Source organism: Cyprinodon tularosa, unplaced genomic scaffold, assembly GCF_016077235.1.
Source record: "Cyprinodon tularosa strain WSP-4 unplaced genomic scaffold, ASM1607723v1 ctg558, whole genome shotgun sequence".
NCBI classification, from domain to species: Eukaryota; Metazoa; Chordata; class Actinopteri; order Cyprinodontiformes; family Cyprinodontidae; genus Cyprinodon; species Cyprinodon tularosa.
In genome coordinates this window covers 298,242-318,675 of record NW_024039294.1, presented here as the reverse complement: position 1 = coordinate 318,675, position 20,434 = coordinate 298,242, and the positions used below count along the sequence as shown (strand labels likewise).

The 20,434-nt window shown below is 41.2% G+C and overlaps 1 protein-coding gene across 3 annotated transcripts in view; it reads left to right on the top strand.

Annotated features, from left to right (window-relative positions):
* LOC119796728 (putative uncharacterized protein MYH16) overlaps positions 1-20,434 on the top strand; it is a 101,202-nt gene that overhangs the window by 60,780 nt on the left and 19,988 nt on the right. For all 3 annotated transcript variants that reach the window (XM_038305409.1, XM_038305406.1, XM_038305407.1), the window contains exons 7-8: positions 11,514-11,570; positions 17,977-18,063. In XM_038305409.1, coding sequence (XP_038161337.1) covers positions 11,514-11,570; positions 17,977-18,063 — 144 coding nt within the window. The remainder of the gene's footprint in view (positions 1-11,513; positions 11,571-17,976; positions 18,064-20,434) is intronic.

Genomic DNA, 20,434 nt, shown 5'->3' with positions numbered 1-20,434 from the left:
GTATACTAAAGTTTGATGCAAGGATATTAGGCCATAGCCTGACGTAGTCCGACTCAATTCTAGTCAGAATATGAGTCTGATACTGCTCCATAGAGCTGTGATTATGGGGCGTGTTTCGAACGAACCAGGAAAAAAAATGCCTCTGCACTCAATTGGATAGACCTACAACCAATAAGAGCAACAGAGTGCGTGACGTATGTTAAGCGAGGCATAGTTGTTGTCCACAAAAATCAAAGCGTGCAGTTGCACGCCTAGAATAAGAAGATGAGCCTTGATCGCGTTTCTCTGTTCCTCTTTTAAAATTCATTTGCTGTCGATATCTTCTAGAACAGACCTAATAGCAGAATCTACTCACCCAAACTCTCCAGCGGCAGCCATTATTGTTGTCACCCAAGCACGCTTTGGTCACGTGGTTGATTACGTTACTCTTGATCATCTGTCCATCATCGTATAAAGCCCGCCCTGACAATTTGATTGGATCGCCTGACAGTGGGCGATAATACTCGTGCTACTATGGGGCAGAGCCAGACCGAACTTCCCCGAACTCAAACCTTGTGGGCGGGACTAAGTTCGGAATGGCACCCAGGCTAATTAGGCCATGCATGCTGCCAAAAAAAATCCCTAAGTAAGTCCATTTCTTCTGAAATAAGTTTAAATAAGTCAATAAGTAAGACATTTTGTTATAAAGCCATTTGCTTAAGTAATATAAGTTTAAAATAATCTTATTTCAAGAGCATTATATATGATTTCTTTTTTTTTTTTTTACGCACAAAATGACTCAATCCATGGCTGATCATCGTATTTCCTGCTGAGATTAAGTGCAAATAACCTTATGTAAAAAAGTTTTGGCCTTTATTTAGACCAGTTTTTGCAGTGCGAGAATCAAAGTGTTGCTTTACAGAATGGAATCCTGCTGTGCAGAAGCAAAGGTTTTTGAACTTCAGTGAGCTAAAGTAATATTGGTTAAAAAGTCCCTCTACAAGGATGTGAGGGGTTAATGAAGCTTAATTGAAAATTCAATCAAGCAGACTCAGCTTCACCTTTATGATGTCCCCTGCTTAGCTCCAGCCAATCAACTCCAGGGGGCGCACCTTCTCTGAAGCCAATGATCTTTGAAGATCCCCCTCATTAAGCTTCTGGCCCATCTTCTCTCTCCCACATGCAAGCGAACTTTCATCCACCTCTACCCCATCTCCTATATCTCTCAGATCATTCTCAGTCCCACTCACCCTCTGGTTTATTCCTTCACCAGTGTCCGAGCCACTAATCTAATTGTTTTCTAGGTTACTCATTCAAGCAAATGTTGATTCACAGCATCAAAGTCTTTTGCCGGGGCCCAAGCGCCAAAGAACTTATTTAATTTATGTCAATATCTCTATATCTGCTTCCATCTCCTTGAACCCCAGTCGGCCTCGGAAGATGGCCGCTCACACTGAGCCTGGTTCTCCTGGAGGTTTCTTCCTGTTAAAAGGGAGTTTTCCTCTCCACCGTCGCTGCATGCATGCTCAGGTTGGGTGATGGGAGAGTCAATTAGACCTAAAACGGCTCCCTTTCCTAGTGTTTCTTATTTTTATTTGCGGCAGAAGTTTGTCTTTGCCTGCAAGTATTTCCACCCTAATAGTGTTGATTAACCAGCCTAAGTTCAGCTCTTCATAAGAGCTTCAGAAAAAAAAGCCTACTTTCCTCTTTACTTTATATACAAGAACAAATCGACGCAAGAAGCCATCTAGACTGCAAAGAATAAAAATGTTATATCAGTATGCAGACTTAATACATTTATTTCATATTTTAAAATCTATATTGGTCTTATGTCTAAAGATTTCAACAAAATATTAATTTAAATGAATTATTAGGTTTTTTTTATTTTTTTCAAATTTACTTCCATTTTTAGTCATTAAATGATAACATTTTGTCACGCCCATCTCAAGGGCGAGGACAAAAAGGGAGACAGACGAGCGGATCCATAGCAACAACGATTTATTGATTACAAAAAAAATGCTCCGTGAGATCAGGCCAGCCAGTCGGAGAGAAGTGTGGACCAATGCTGCTCGTTCCGGCCTGGTCCGGAGGGCAAACAAGCAGAGCGAGTGACTGACTAGTCGTCCCCTTTTATCATTCACCGGTGTGTGCAATTAACAGTCCATCTACCTGCTTCCTGAAAAAAAACAAGAACAAACATGTAGAGGACTAGAGACACCTACTGGACAGAAGGGGATCGTCACACTCCCCCCCATACAAATGGAGTCCTAACCGGGACTCCAAAAAGACAGCGATTTATACTAACAACTAGGTGACAATTGCAATACTAATGGACTTTACAGTCTTACCACAATCACCCATTCAATCCCCACCTCAATAGCTCAGCCACCCTAGCCACTGGAAAAGCCTATAAGAAACTTGGAGAAAAAAAAAGGACTGAACATTAAACCTAAGCACATGGTGCCCTGGACAAAGCATCTGCCACAATATTGTCCGAGCCCCTAATGTGGCGGATATCCAGACAATAGGGCTGCAAAAACAACATCCATCGCATCAGTCTGCGATTTGGACACTGCAATGAATGCAAAAATGTTAAGGGATTGTGATCAGTATAGACCACCAGAGGAACACTTCCAGAATCCAGATATAATTAAAAATGCTGTAAAGCCCAAATTAGTGCCAATGTCTCTTTTTCAATGACAGAATAGTTCACCTGAAAATGGTTGAATTTTTTAGAGTAGAAACTCACAGGTTGATCAACTCCATCATCATCTTGTTGAAATAAGACAGCACCTGCACCTACATCACTTGCATCCACATGCAGGACAAAAGGACGATCCCATTGTGGAGCTGCAAGAACAGGGAAGGAACAGAGGACAAATTTGACATCATCAAAAGCTTTCTGACAGGAAGCTGTCCAGGTGTACTTCACTTTATCCTTCAGCAAATCTGTTAATGGGGAAACCACTGTAGAAAAGTTCTTACAAAAACTGCGGTAGTACCCCACAAGACCCAGGAACCGCTGGAGTTCTTTTTTTGTTGTTGGTACGGGATACTGTAAAATTGCAGTTACTTTGGCTTCCACTGGACGCACCACCCCTTGCCCCACCACCTTACCCAGATAGGTAACCGTAGCCTTAGCAAACTCACACTTCGCCAAGTTAATGGTCAGGTGTGCTTCAGCCAGTCGTTCAAACAGCTTACGTATGTGAGCCAGATGTTCCTTCCACGTATCACTAAAGACCACCACATCATCCAAATATACGCCACACCCTTCCAACCCAGACACAACCATATTCATGAGACGCTGAAAGGTTGCAGGTGCATTTCGCAATCCAAAACTCATTACAGAGTAAGAGAACAGACCAAAGGGAGTTATAAAGGCAGAAATCTCTCTAGCTCTCTCAGACAATGGAACTTGCCAATAACCCTTCAATAAATCAAATTTGCTAACAAACTGAGCTGAACCCACCTGATCGACACAATCTTCCATGCGTGGCATCGGATAAGCATCAGATTTTGTAACCATGTTCACTTTCCGATAATCTGTACAAAATCTAAAACTTTTATCAGCCTTCTCCACCAACAAACAAGGTGATGCCCAGCTAGATGCAGAGGATTCAGCAATACTATTTTCAAGCATATACCGAATCTCCCCCTCCATTACCTTCCGCTTCTCCTCAGAAATCCTGTAAAAGCGCTGGCGAATTGGCTGTGCCTCACCCACATCGATGTCATGTTGAACTAAGTGAGTTCGACTGGGCACATCACCAAACAAACAATGATACTCATTAAACATAGCAGTCAACTCAGTGCCCTCCTCCTGAGACAAATGTGCAAACAAAGAATCCAAATTCCTCAGTACATCAGAATTTTTCAGCCTGCCAGTCAACAAACTCTCATTAGGTGGAATCACCCCATCGTTTTCAAGTGCAGATAAGAAACCTAATCCACTTACTGTAGTAGCCACAGAGACAGTCTTATCAACCTGCACCTCCTCATCTTTGCTGGATACCTGTGACTCCCGAGTGTAATAGGGTTTTAACAAATTTGCATGACAAAGCTGTGTTGACTTCCTACGCCTCGGTGTGGACAGCAGATAGTTTTGATCCGACAGCTTGCGCAGGACTGTAAATGGGCCTTTAAATTTAGCCTGAAAGGGGGAGCTGACAACTGGCAATAATGCAAGTACCTGATCACCAGGACTAAAACATCGATGGTCCACCTTACGGTCATAGATGCGCTTCATCTTCTCCTGAGAAGAGGTCAACTTCTCCCTAGCCATTTCCACCCCCACATGCAAACGATGTCTAAACCCATTGACATAGTCAATTAACTTACTCGGAGGTTCTGAAGGACTCACAGCATCATGTAACAGTTTAAGTGGCCCACGCACTGCATGTCCAAAAACAAGCTCGTTTGGGCTAAACCCAGTACTCTCGTGCACCACCTCACGAGCAGCTAACAGAAGCCATGGTAAGCCATCTTCCCAATCCTGATTTAACTCCACACAGTAAGTACGCAACAAGGACTTGAGGGTCTGATGGAACCTCTCCAGAGCACCTTGACTCTGAGCATGATATGCAGAAGCCTGATTATGTTTGACCTGTAAAAGTTTCAAAACTTGAGCGAACAAATGAGAAGAAAAATTTGAACCTTGATCAGACTGGATAACTTTTGGAATACCAAAAATAGAAATGAACTGAGTCAGAGCCTTTACCACAGACCTAGCAGTAATGGTCCGCAGTGGGTATGCAGCTGGATATCTTGTTGTCTGACACATTACCGTCAACAAATAATTACTCCCAGCCTTAGAACGAGGTAAAGGACCAACGCAATCAATAATGAGGTGTTCAAAAGGTTGCATAACCACCGGAATCGGATACAAGGGAACCGGCTTAATGCTCTGATTTGGCTTCCCTGCCATCTGACATGTGTGGCACGTTTTGATATATTCAGACACATCCCTTTTTAACCGAGGCCAAAAAAAATAACGCAGGATATAATGATAAGTCTTGTGGACCCCCAAATGACCTGATTGATCATGGGAAGCCCGCAACACTTCACTGCGAAATTTCGAGGGAACAACAGTCTGACAAAGGGAACCCCCAACAAAATCTTCCCCATGTACCAACCATTTCCGCACCAACAATCCATCCTTCAACACATACCCACAGGCCACACTCTCGTCATCAGTGACAACCTGGTCAAAAAGATGACGAAGAGAAGAATCCGCTCTCTGCTCCGCCACCAGGTCACTGTGAGAAACAGACAAAAGAGAATCAGGGACATAAAGAGAGAAAAAATCACCATCTTCGGCACCTCCACCTTCATGGTCAGGGACAGATGCCGACTCAGCATGGGACATAGCTCGCGTCACCGCACAAGCTGTAAAAACCCCAGGGAAACACTGAGCACTCTCATCCAACTTCCCTAGAACAGGGGAAGAAGTTACTATGGGAGCAGTGTTGTGCAAAAATAATGTCCTGCAGATAATGAATAGATGGTTAACTAGAACTGGAGTTATAGTTAATTATTATCCTATTCAGCATCAAAGGCAAAATCAATTTAGTGTTCTTAGGTGGATAACTATAGCCCTGAGTTATCTACTTACCGGTTGTTGATCCACAACTGGAGGGTTCCGGGACCGGCTGTTAAAATCCAGGTATCCACCAGTCTAGTGGCCCCAGTTAAGTTATCAGCAAAGCTATTAAATTATCAATAAAGAACCTTCTATCTCTGTTTATTCGCACTATTACCAAAAGGGATTGAGTTTGCTCTGAGTGATTAACCCTCCGTTATATGAACGACCGAAACCACTACAGATTAACCAATGATGTCTTTATTCTAATAATTCAGGATTACAGAAATCTAACATCTATGCAAACACTACACACTACTAGAAAAATAAACACGAGGTAGATTAAATGACTAGTTCAAAAGAAAAATAAAAGAGAAATCGAAAATAAAGACTTAAACGAGATAGAAACAACGAAATAACTATTACTGGCGTCTGAAATTGTCCAAAATATGCCAGATATTAATACATTCATTAATGTCCGCTAGCAGCAGGTATAGTGCAATTGATCAGTGTAAACTAATACATCCAACTTAAAATCAGCAAATGATTAAATGCATTAACAAGCAGCAGATGTAATGATAACAGTGCAATCGATCATGAACATTAATACATCCAGCTTAGTATTGGTAAATTATTGAACATGTATTAACAATAGCAGCGTTCAATGTAGTGATGTGTGTGAATGGTTGTGGCTAAATGGGGACCACCCCCCTTTGTTCTCCACGCGGTGAGGGGAACAAAGAGAAATGGGGGGGGGGGCGACCTGTGATCAAGATGGCGGCGACCACGGGACCCCACGTGGCTGAATGTGATAACTTTATCTCTATCTCAAAGCAGAAACAACGGAGGGGACAGGAAAGCCAAGAAAGAAAGAAAAAGCACACACTTATTTTAACCAAATAAACAAACCCTTAATCAGCACAGATAAAAAAAAAGAACATCAGCATGGAGCTAAATCAGTGGGGTGTGCCATCTGAACCATCCCCCTTGTTAGCCACCTGGAACCCATCCCCCTTCTCTTCTCCACAAGGGAGAACAAAGGATTCCCTCCAAAACAAGAACAAAGAAGACCTGGCCCACTGTGGGAGGCGGCCACCTCAAATGGACCAATCAGCCGAATACTCCAACAGGAAGTTCCCCCATGTCACACATGGCACAGACCAATCAGCCGATACTTTCACAGGAAGTGCTCCCGTGTCACACATGGTTTAAAAGCCAGAAGCAGACATTTTCTCTTTCTCTTTTTCCATGGGTTTGCAGCCCGTCAGGAGAGGCCCATTTCACGTGAAATATCAGAAGAAAGCTGACTGGAAGTAGCTTTCGTTTTCCTGCATCGAAAGTCACGGATCGCAGTGTTCCATCGTGCATAGCAACAGCGCTGACTGGGAGATAGAAAGCCTTTGAAGCTGACCACGGAGTTTCGTTCTCCCCTTCCTTGGACCAATCGGCTAAGAGGACGCTCTTTGCCGATCACCTCCTAAGATCACCTCCTAAGATCACCTCCCTTCCAACTCGTGAGCAGATCAACCCCTCTGCTGCGGCCCGAGCTGACTGAACTTTCCCGAGGGGCGGACCGGTGGCAGAGAAGCGCTGCCCGACAGAAACCAAGCTGCGGTTGCCGTGGAAACGCCAACCTCCCTCGGACGACGCATCTCACAGTAAAATCAATTTACTTTCTTTTGATGCATCAGAATTGCTGTGCTCAGGCGAGAGAAAGGCAGTTTAGGTTTTTTTTTTTTAATTAATGCTGATGTTCTTTTTTTTATCTGTGCTGATTAAGGGTTTGTTTATTTGGTTAAAATAAGTGTGTGCTTTTTCTTTCTTTCTTGGCTTTCCTGTCCCCTCCGTTGTTTCTGCTTTGAGATAGAGATAAAGTTATCACATTCAGCCACGTGGGGTCCCGTGGTCGCCGCCATCTTGATCACAGGTCGCCCCCCCCCCATTTCTCTTTGTTCCCCTCACCGCGTGGAGAACAAAGGGGGGTGGTCCCCATTTAGCCACAACCATTTTCACACATCACTACATTGAACGCTGCTATTGTTAATACATGTTCAATAATTTACCAATACTAAGCTGGATGTATTAATGTTCATGATCGATTGCACTGTTATCATTACATCTGCTGCTTGTTAATGCATTTAATCATTTGCTGATTTTAAGTTGGATGTATTAGTTTACACTGATCAATTGCACTATACCTGCTGCTAGCGGACATTAATGAATGTATTAATATCTGGCATATTTTGGACAATTTCAGATGCCAGTAATAGTTATTTTGTTGTTTCTATCTCGTTTAAGTCTTTATTTTTGATTTCTCTTTTATTTTTCTTTTGAACTAGTCATTTAATCTACCTCGTGTTTATTTTTCTAGTAGTGTGTAGTGTTTGCATAGATGTTAGATTTCTGTAATCCTGAATTATTAGAATAAAGACATCATTGGTTAATCTGTAGTGGTTTTGGTCGTTCATATAACGGAGGGTTAATCACTCAGAGCAAACTCAATCCCTTTTGGTAATAGTGCGAATAAACAGAGATAGAAGGTTCTTTATTGATAATTTAATAGCTTTGCTGATAACTTAACTGGGGCCACTAGACTGGTGGATACCTGGATTTTAACAGCCGGTCCCGGAACCCTCCAGTTGTGGATCAACAACCGGTAAGTAGATAACTCAGGGCTATAGTTATCCACCTAAGAACACTAAATTGATTTTGCCTTTGATGCTGAATAGGATAATAATTAACTATAACTCCAGTTCTAGTTAACCATCTATTCATTATCTGCAGGACATTATTTTTGCACAACAGCAGGTAGTGGACAATCAGCCCACACCCGGCCACCAGCCAGATCATTGCCCAAGATTACATCCACTCCCTCCAGCGGAAGTGCAGGGCGCACCCCCATGATAACCTCCCCCTGAACCAATCCACACGTCAAAGTCAACTTATGCAGCGGAACTGGTTCCACCATAAGTCCCATTCCCCGCATCAATACATGGTCTCCAGTGTTGGTTTCCTCAGAAAAGGGTAATAAAGAGCTCACAATATATGAATTAAAAGCTCCAGTATCCCTCAAAATTTTTACCGGTACCGTAGCATCACTCCCCACCATGGACACATGGCCGTCAGAAAGAAAAGGTGAAAAATCCTCCTGATCCAAAGTATACTTCCGTCCTGTGTCCACCTGTTTAGAGGAAACAAAACCATGCGTTTCAGAGGCAGCAAAAGCAACCGATTTCACCTGAGCACCTCTTTTTGGGCATTCCCGCTTCCAATGGCCTCTGGCTTTGCAATAATGACACACATCAGATAGATCCACATACACATGCCCACTGGAAATCCGTTCTGACCTACTGTTCACATCAGAACCAATGCCTTCCTCCTTTGCATGACTTCCCACAAAAGATTGATTGCCACTCCTGTAACCAAAATCACTGCAAGGTTGATACTCACGGCCACCCCTGTGTATAAGAACATATTCATCTGCCAGCTTAGCAGCTTCAGCAGCTGTCTTCACGTTATGTTCACTGATATATACCGCAAGGTGACTCGGAACAGAGTTTTTAAACTGTTCCAGGACAACCAAATTACAGAGGTCAACAAAAGTGCTAATTTGTAAGGAAGCACACCACCTATTGAAATGGATTCCCAGCTCCCTGGCAAACTCAACATGGGTTTGTTTCCCAGCCTTCTCCCATGTCCGAAACCTCTGTCGGTAAGCCTCTGGTACCAACTCATAAGCTGTTAAAACAGCCTTCTTCACAGTGGCATAAACTTTACTTTCCTCCCCTGTGAGGGCAGAGTATGCTTCTTGTGCTTTGCCTGTGAACACACACTGTAAAAGCAGTGTCCGGTCCAAATCAGACCAACCTCGACTATCAGCAACACGCTCAAACAGGGAAAAGAAGGTATCCGGATCCCATTCAGAAAACTGAGGAACTAAACGCAGATTATTCCCAACATCAAACGAGCTAGACGCCCCCCTACCGGAAGCATCAAGGGGGACGTTGCCCGCACTAGTTGAGCTCAGTCTGCGTTCTTCCAACTCCAGCCTTTTCACATCCAATCTTTTCTGTTCTATCCCAGCCTGCAGTAAAAGCAGCTCCCGCTTTTGTTCAAAAGTCAATCTAGTATCAAAAACGTCAGTGTCCAACCACGTCGCGCCAGCTTGCAACTTAGCTTGTCCTAACACACCGGAGTCAGTTAAATTAGCTTTAATGGCGGCTTTTATACTCTCCTTAGACCGCTTGTCACTGACCTCCAACGTAAAATGTTCAGCTATCTTTAGTAACTGTTCGCGTGTGCAGCGCTCCAACCCCTCCTCAGACGGATCCCGCAAAAAATCCTCAACAGCAGCCATAACATCTACAGTTATCCACACAACACCTGAATTCCAACCAGTAGCACTCTGAGCTCCCACGCTCCCAAAACAACCACAACGTCACAGCGACCCCGTCCCTCTAACTGCCTAACCAGAATCTAACTAATCTCCCCCGCTAGTCTTCGGGTGTTACTTGTGATGGGTATTTATGCACTAACGCCCGAGAGTCCGAAAAAGCAACCAATAAATGGCGACTCCCTGCAACTCCGGATGTGCTCCCGAGACAACTGCTCTTCCCACGTTCACACCACACTAAAATCCCCCCACAACAAACTCCATAAGGGAAATCGTTGTTAAGCCTGACAGGGACAGAACCACCGCGACCTGCTATGAAGGAGCGATCACTGCTACACAAACACACTCTCTCAGAATAGATGTACAACGGCTGCCTCACTCACCAAACCCAGCACGCTCGTCAACGTCCCCCAACAAAACAGAGTTCACAACTCAACACACTACCTGAAAGCTGATCTCCAATCCGGGTTCAAACTGACAAGCCCCCATTTGTCACGCCCATCTCAAGGGCGAGGACAAAAAGGGAGACAGACGAGCGGATCCATAGCAACAACGATTTATTGATTACAAAAAAAATGCTCCGTGAGATCAGGCCAGCCAGTCGGAGAGAAGTGTGGACCAATGCTGCTCGTTCCGGCCTGGTCCGGAGGGCAAACAAGCAGAGCGAGTGACTGACTAGTCGTCCCCTTTTATCATTCACCGGTGTGTGCAATTAACAGTCCATCTACCTGCTTCCTGAAAAAAAACAAGAACAAACATGTAGAGGACTAGATACACCTACTGGACAGAAGGGGATCGTCACAATTTCCCCATTAAAAACATAATGTATTAACTCAGATCTATGAGAAAATATCATCTTACATTAAATAACAAGATCTTATGCTTTTATATTTGAAAAAATAATAAAAATGTCACTTTTATGCATTTATAGCATTTTTTTCTGCTGATGTTGTTGTCTTAATAAAATTACAAGAGCTGTAAATCAAACCAAAGCCTGGGGATTAAAAATCTCTTGATCTTGTTCCTAAGCCTAAATAGTTCCTAAATAGTCCTAAACAGCTGGATTAGAATGGGACAATTTGGTTCTAAGAAATTATTCTAAATATATTTTAGGAGTTGATAACTTATGTTTACTATTATCATATTTGCCCTATAAATACATTTGTCTAGCTGTTTGGTGTTATTTTTAGCGTTGAAAAATGTAACACAAAATTGTGAGCCAAATTCTTCAAATGTCAGACCCAAAAAGCATCCATGTTTTTCTTTGGTCTCAGTGACCAAACACAGCTTTACACTGAGGATAATCACTGGTGGCTGCTGGACATTCTTTCTCCAAATTGCTACCTGAGGAAAAAAATCCAGGGGTGTGCCAAAGCTCTGCAGAAAGCAATGTGCATGAGACATGGAAGTGCTGGTCTGAAATAGAAAACATTATTTCTATTGTTATAATGATGCCGTCTGAGTGAAACCGTGTTATAATATTTGTGTCATACTTTACAGGTCAGGAAGAGGTTTTTGTTTCATGTTCAGCTAATGTTAGATCTCTATGTGTCTCTTTAGGCTCGGATCGAGGAGCTGGAGGAGGAGCTGGAAGCAGAACGAGCAATGAGAGCTAAGGTATCGAAAAAGATAAAACTATCTGCTTCTGTGCTTCGTTTTTCTGCTCTAAATGCTACAAAAAAAATGAAAAGGGCAATAAATCTGACATACTGGAGAAGCAAACAGCTCTGGGTTCTGTTGACCTCTGCTCTAACAGTCAGGCTAATGAGGTTGACATCAGCTTGGGGATCAGAGAGAAACTGTTAGAAAGAGGAGAAGTGAAAACCGTGTTGCCAACAGGTTCATGTGCTGCTCCTTGGGTCTGGTCACCAAATTATCTGCACCTGTGATAACAATCCAGTTTGGTACAAACCTTGTGTTTTTGATTAAAATGGCAGAGGGAGCTCATACGGGCCATTTTCTCAGAATGATTTCCCTATCAAACAAGAGAGACCATGTTTTTTTTTTTTTTTTTATGGCATTAGTGGCTCGTTTTTGCCACAGTAGACTGACAGGAAAGGGGGTATGAGAGCGGGAGACACATGTGGCAAAGAACCACAAGTCAGATTCGAACCCAGGTCGGTCACGTCGAGGACTAAGGCCTCCATACATGGGTTGTGCTAGCTAACCACTGTTCCACCTGCACACCCAAGATGATGTTCTACCATGGAATCCCCAAACATTGCTCCTTCAGCCAAATAAACAAAACCATGACCATCTACTTCACCACAACTAAGTGTCCAACACGTCCTCTTTGTGTAAGTCTTCTTCATCTAAGCCTAACCTACCGAGGGGCTTCAAGTGCCTGTTAGTTCAGACAATACATTCTTGAATCCTTTGTGTGTTTAAGCCCTCATACAGTAGGTAAAGGCACATATTTCACTGCAGTGCTTGAATGGAGTGACAGCAGACCTGAGGGTGTGTTTTCCACACTTCTACTAACTCTGGGTGGTATACTCTCAATGGTGCTAGATGGGAGCCCTCCAGCCTCGGAAAGCTGCAGAGCGGAGCGGAAGGCAGGCGGGGGCATGCAGGTCTTTATCTGTTCCGCAGCCTCCGTCTACAGAGCAGCTCAATTACAACATACCTCGGCTGCAGACAGGCTCGCCATTGTTAGGTCCTGCTCCTCAGGTCACACTCAGCCTGATAGCATCAGGAGATCCTGGACCGCAGCGCTGCAGCTTTCTCCAGTGGATCTTCTCCCAGCTAGAATGCCGGCTAGTCTCATACACACATAAGTTATAAGTGTTTGTGCAGTGAATGGGTTTTCCTATCATGAGAAACATGCACACTCTAACATTTATGTCTCTTACAAACATATAATTGCATTTTAACATTCTTTTACTGCTGGTCTCATTCATACAATGCAAAACATCTACTGTAGGTTTCTTAAGATAATTTTTTTTAAGAGAATGCAATCAGGTAATAACTTAATTAGGGATTAATTAGTGTTTTGCGCCCTGATACCTGGCTGTGCAACATTGGCTGATACCGATACAATCTGTTTGAAATTGATGTCTGTATGAAGAACTGCATACTACTTGGATGTAAAATAATTGCCATCATGGCTTTTTCAAGCTGCTGCCTACCTTTGTGAAGCAGGAAAAAGACTAAAACAAAGTGAATCCAGTAGAACTTTTTTATTGCCTACCTGGAATGGGTGACAATAGTTGAATAAACTTTTGGCTCTCAGAATGGTGTCAGTGCCCTATTTGTTTGTACTCGCCGATACCGATACCATAATTTCCGTGCTGGATCGGGGCCCCACCGAATACTGGTATTGGTGCAACACTAGTTAAGATTATTGTTTTTAAGAGAATGCAATCAGGTAATAACTTAATCATATTTGATATTTTGATGCCTGGGTAAATTCTCAGTCATCTGGGTCTTGACAACCACAAACAGGCTTGAATTGGAAGGCAACCAGACTTTCGCTAATTCTTTTAAAGACTTTTCAACACAGATCCAGGAGTCTTTGCTAATATTGTTTGCTTGCACCAGAGTGACCTGTAGTTGTAGCGCTTATTTATTTAAGCAGCATTGAGGAATAACCTCCTCAGCGCTTTCCAGGTCAGATGCAGATCAAATAAACACACTTGTTGTTTTTGATTGTTGGAGTCTTTTGTTGTGCATGCACTGTGATTGTTCTTCTGATTCACGATACAATTAATGTAAATGTAATTTGTTTCTTGAGATCCATGTTTCTCTTAGCTTCCGCACTACTGAAGTTGATATTTCTGTCCACTGAGTTGATGTGATTGGTAAATGCCTCATATTCCTGTGTTTGTTTCTTCCACATATCTGAACCAGTGAGTTGGTTGTGTTCCCTTGTATGTGCTGAGTGCTCTGCCCTCCATCTCCTCTATATAGATAAAAAATGGTGGAAATTGGGAAGTCTGAAATATTGCCTCTGCTAATGGACAGTAACACCTGCAAAGCTTCAATAAAAATCTACAAAAATCAAATAACAGACACTCTCCAAAAACTTGAAAGAGAGAAATCCATTCACAATTTATTATTCTTTCACAAGGGTTTTTACCCCTTCCCTTACCTTTTAAACATGCAAGGCAAGCAAGAAGTCGTACTGCAGTGAGCAAACTTTGGGAGGCTAATAGCAAATCAGATGAACTATGTACAGTTACTACAGTTAATCCAGCTACAGAAACTTCTGATAATCTGATGATTTGTTGACTTGGTGGGAAAAACAGATCCAGTAACCATAGCATTTCAAAGTAAAACTAAGGTTTAGATCCTGATAAAGTATTTTGGGAAAGTTAAGATTATTCATTCTTACTTAAATATAATTTTTATCCCTTAGGTATAAACATTTCCTGATTGAATTTGTTGGTTGCTGTTTGTTTTTTTTTACCCAAATATGACTAGATTGCCAAACGTTTCTAGAAACTGCGGCAGTATATCTGTCAAAAACTAGTACTAATATAAAAATACAAATGGATCTTTTAAAAGAAGCCTGTGTTTATATCAAAATAAAATGATTATTTTAACATATTAACATTAATGTAATATCATTAGATCTGCCTGGGATTTGTCTTATCAGTTGTTTTACTTTTGTGAACCTTATGCTGTTTTAGTAAAGCCGAAAGGAACACACCAACAGATATCTTTAAAGTTTTTGTTGCTTTGGGGGCAGGAGGATGGATTAGTACAGCAAAGCTTTTGTGCAAACACACCTCGGTTTGTATGCACAGAGATAAACTACTCCTTCATGCTCTTTTGCAAAAGGGGAGGAATCTCCCATCTCTGGCAGCAAGGCTCTGGGGGGGTTCCTTGGAGCCGATTAATGAAGGGAGCATGTCCGATGGTGTTGATGCTGTGGGGATGTGGACTCAGTGCAGGAGAGAGAGAGAGAGAGAGAGAGAGCAATGAATGAGTCAATCGTTTGGCACTAGGCCTAAACAAAGAGTAGGTGGGGCTCCTCGACACAGGTGGGCTGGTGCGTTTTTAAGGATATTCAGCTGGGGGCAGTGGGGTTATAGTAAAGGCCCCCAGTGAGAGTCATCTGTTTTGCCTCGCTCTGTCAGAGGTGTGTCGATGGCTGTGGCTCATTTCTGCGGTCCTGGGGGGCTCGGGACTTTCAGCTTTTTGTGAACTAATCTCAACATGTACGGCTGTCTTTAAACCAGCTGTAAAAGAAGGCTGTAAAAACAACAAGTGCTGTTTGTTCTGCTCATAAAAGTGCATTAACTCTTTTAACATGACATGTGCACTCCATCAATAGGGTTAAAAAGCAGTAGTATAATGCAGAAAGCATTATATATTAACATAACATTAGAGATATGGAAAGACTGTACATTTTAAAAGTGTAGTGCAAAACATTTTTAAGTTTATATGCCTGCAAGATATAATAATAACAAAGCACTAAAAGTAATTTTATCTTATCCGTGTAGACTGATTAATCTCGAAGTGAGACATGGGGTCTTGAATAATATAATACATTCGTAACTGATCTTAAACTGAATATGCATGAGCCTTGTTCATCAGATTTAAACTATCTTTTAAAAACATTTAAGTAGGTATTAAGCATTTAATTGGTCCTTTCTTCTATATTACAATATTTTTGTATTGGTCTGATGTAATATTACAATATTAAATAATTAATTAATTTGTGTATAGCGGAAAATCGTTATACTTAACATAAAGAATTTGAATAGAATTGAATAATGGGAATTCAAATCAATTCAGTTTATTTCTATAGCACCAATTCACAACACGTCATCTCAAGGCACTTAACATTTCAACAGATCATACAGTCATATTGTTTCAAAGTTTTCTATCTAAGGAAAACCAGTTGATTACATCGACTCATTGACTTGAAAGGCAATCCCTCACACTAAGCTTGCTTGTGGCGATAGTGGAGAGGAAAAACTCAGTTTTAACAGGAAGGAACATCCAGGAAAACCAGGCTCAGTGTGAGCGGCCATCTGCCGAGGCCGACTGGCGTTCAAGGAGACAGAAGCAGAGATACAAAAAGGCAGCTTTAAAAGGCGGCCCCATCCAGGAAACACACAGCCAGGCAGACGAGCTCCGAGCCAGCTCCCATGTCGGAGGATGAAGAGAGCACATCCAGCCAGTCACAGTGAGAGAAACAGGACTACACTGGAAAAATAGGCCGATCTCGAACATCTATAAACAAAGCTGATATTTCTCTCCAGGATGGTGTCAGCCAAACAGGAAAAGACGAGGCAAAGCTACAATGAGAAAAAGCAGAGAGAGCAGAACGTTAGAGATTGAACTAACAGATTCTGCAGAGTGGGGGAATAGAGAGAGAATGAAGCGGAATGATGAAATATGGGTCCCCATGTCCTCCAGAAGTCTAAGCCTATAGCAGCATAACTATAGAGATAGCTGCTATATAAATAAACTAGCTATTTCATATAGCCTATTCAATAGTCTTATATATTGAATATGACTGTAAACTAACACTATGATACGTATGTTTTCTCCCCAAAAATATAAGAAAAGAAGCTAACTGTGGGTTAGGGATGAAAGTAAGCACAAGAATGAGGGGAATTGGATCTCATTCTTTATGGACATATTGGTGCAAAATGTTTTTTGCTATATTTTAGTAAAAGACAAATGAGAAACTAGAATCCCTTAAAAAACTGAAAGCTGGGAAAATAAAGGAAGAGGACCTGTTTAACACAAAAACTGACAAACAAACACACCTACTAGGGTCCTCACTATAAGGTCTCTGTGTTGTTCTCAAAAATCCAGAAGTCTTTCGGTTATTTGAGTTATTTTGGGATCAAGAGTTGTTAAGCTAAATTTTCAACAGTTATGAAATTAAGACACTTGGTTTAGTCATTATGATGCACTACCTGGTGAAATCATCATCACCACAATCAATCAGGTTGATAAGCATTGGCTCATTATCAAGTCATCTGCTCCAGTATTTTTATGTTTACAATAATTATTCCACCTCAGACACACAAGGCTTAGTTTTTTTTTTTTTATATACCCATAATTACATCCAATTATGCTGCTGCAGCATACCTGTGTAAATTCTTAGTCATCAGGGTCAGGGCAACCACAAAACAGGGTTAAATTGGAAGGCAACCAGACTTTTGCTCAGTTTTCAAAGACATGTCAACACCTTTCTAGAAGTTTTTTTTTTTTTGGACTCCTAGAGTCTGCTACAAGCCAGCAGATTTGACAAAGACTCCTGAATAAGTGTTGAAATGTCTTCAAAAAGTGAAAGAAAGTCCAGTTGCCATTCAATATAAGCCTGTTTTGTGTTTGCTCATCATGATTGGATGTTAACATTTAACTAACAAGGTAACAATCTCTCATGTGATGTTTATACCCACTGCATTGTCACCATGGTGATAAATTAAAATTTTTTGTGATTGTGTTTGATAAAGTTTTTTTTATCTAAAGCTGGAAATGTTTAGTGTCTGGAACTTTAGCAAAAAATAGCAAATAAGCAATAGCATTTAAAATATAAATAATATGCTCTTTTTATCCATTATGGATAATATTTGATTGGGAAGCACAATTTAACAGTCTAATACATCAATGTTATCTCATGCAAGGTGTTGTTTGCCTGGGGACTCTGCTGACATATAAAGGAGCCGACAAAAAGATCCATGGTTTCTAGTGGAATATTGTTAAAGAAGAATTTCAGTAATAAAAAACATAAAGGATCAGTTAACATCATCAGCTTGAGGAGCATATTTGTGCTGCCTGTCAGCAGCGAACCCCCTGCATCGCTCTGATTGGATTCCACTCTACTGACCTTTGACCTCAGGAAATAGAACTTCCTTCTGAGAGCTGTCGATCATGTTGGTCCCCTACAGGTTAGAGATCCTTTTCAGTAAAGAGGGACTGATTCAGGGTCCAAAACTGATGAGTTGGTTTTGCAGTTGCTCTGATTCAAAGTAGAACCTCTACTCATTCATTTGTATTTATATAATTATACTCTATAATTATAATCCTGAAGAGTTAGCTGGAATGTGTTTTACAGGTGGAGAAGCAGAGAGCAGATCTCACCAGAGAACTCGATGAACTCACTGACCGGCTTGAGGAGGCGGGAGGGGTCACAGCTTCACAGGTATGCCGCAGACAGGCCCATACTGAGTAGGACCTTCTCAAAAAATGTTCTTGCACCTCACAGGATAGTCACGATGATTGTTTTGCTTCATACCTCTTTAACCTTTTCAAAAAAATTTCATTACTATTAAAAACTTGAAGCTTTTAAAGCTGTGTATGGAGTTGAGAGAAAAAAAACATCATAACGAACATATTACAAGCTCACCCTGTTTACTCTGATAGAACAAAAACAATCTGTTTTCCTCCATTCAGATGTGTTTGATAAGAAAACAGGTTAGTTTCTATTAAAATATGATTCAACTTTTTTTGAAGGTTTATTGGAGAGCATAAGATGCAACATGATGACCAAAGACGAGTCAGTTGTGGTAACATTTTAAGCAGATTTATATTAGAAAAAGGTATGTTTGTATTTTCTCACAGAGTATTGTTTATTTGGAAGATGACAAGTCCAGACTAAGACAGGAACATCCACCTAGACTGGGTAAAGCAAGATTAACTGTTAGGAAGTGGACTAATGAGTGAAAAGAAATGTTACAGACCTGCTTTGACAGCACATGAAGCTGCATGTGCAAGCTCCAGGAAAACTAGCTGAAACTGTGACATCATGCATCATTTTATGAGACATATGTGTGTAGACCAAGACCTTTTGTACATTTAACAAAACCAAAAAAAAAAAAAAAAACATGGCTGCCCATAGGTGTGAGTGGCATCGGACCAAAACAGGAGCTTACAACAGTGGGGACCTGAATGAGCAGGGAAGAAACCAATTTTGTTAATTTAGCGGCAAATTGGAGCACACGTCATCTTAAGAAACTTTACAGAGACAATACTTTCAGAATGGTTAGGAAAATCAGTTGCAATCATTGACTTGCAAGACATCCTTCTCCTAGATGAGCTGCAGTGACGACCTTTGCCTGCATTTTGTCTAGGCTGAAATTCTCTCCCACCGGATCCTCCACCTACCTCTCTACTCACCCAGCAACTAAGCAAATATCACACTGTTTTTAACTGCAAGCTTTATCAAAAAGGAAAGTTTTAAGCCTAGCCTTAAAAGTAGACAGGGTGTCTGCCTCACAGACTAAAACTGGTAGTTGGTTCCACAGGAGAGGAGCCTGATAACTAAAAGATCTGCCTCCTATTCTACTTTTAGAGATTCTAGGAACCACTAGTAAACCTGAAGATTGACAAAAAGGTGCTCTGTTAGGAAAATAAGGAACAATCATATCTCTGATATCAGATGGAGCTTGGCCATTTAAGGCTTTATATGTGAGAAGGAGGATTTTAAATTATATTCTGTATTTAACAGGAAGCCAATGAAGAGAAGCCAGGAGAGAGATATGATCTCTCTTTTTAATTTTCATCAGAACTCTGGCAGCAGCATTTTGGATCATTAGAAGGCTTTTAATTACAGTGTGTAGACTTCCTGACAGTTAAGAATTACAATAGTCCAGCCTTGAAGTAACAAATGCATGGCTTAGTTTCTTAGCACCTTCACTGGAAAAGATATTTCTAATTTTTGCAATATTCCTCAGATGAAAGGACATTCACTTAAATAATAGTCCATGATCAGAAATAGCACCAAGATTTTGTACTTTATTTTCTGAGATCAGTTTAATCCCATCCAGATGAAATGACTGACTAAACAGCTTCTTTTTCAAAGACTGTGGTCCAAAGACTATAACTTCTGTTTTGTCTGCATTCAGAAGGAGAAAGTTAAGAGTCATCCAGGTTTTTCTGTCTTCAAGACATGCCTGTAATCTATGTAAGGAGTTAGCCTTATCTGGATTTATAGACAGGTATAGCAGAATATCATCAGCATAACAATGGAAATGTATCCCATGTTGTATAATAATTCTACCGATTGGGAGCATATATATAGTAAAAACAAATGTCCCTAGCACTGATCCCTGTGGTACTCCACTCCTGTTTTTAACCCGGAGCTTGAGGTTAGATTTATCATTAAAATGAAAAAACTGAAATCTGTCCAATAAATAAGATTCAAACCAGTCTAGTGCTGTTCCTTTAATCTACAATAATATTCAAGTCTTTCTAAGAGAATATTATGATTGACTGTATCAAATGCAGCACTGATATCTAACAGGAAAAGTACAGATACAAATCCATTATCTGAGGCCATGACAATATTATTAGTGACTTTAACCAGAGCTCAGTGCTTGTTTAGCAACAATTTTCTCATTAGAAATTGGTCCATTTTGACCAAATCATATACAATAGGTCAAGAAATGGTTTCTTAGGTAAGGCATGAGGTACATATTTCTGTAACAGGGATAGATCAATTCAATTCAGTTATTTCTATAGCTCCAATTCACAACACGTCATCTCAAGGCACTTCACAGTTCACCAGATCATCC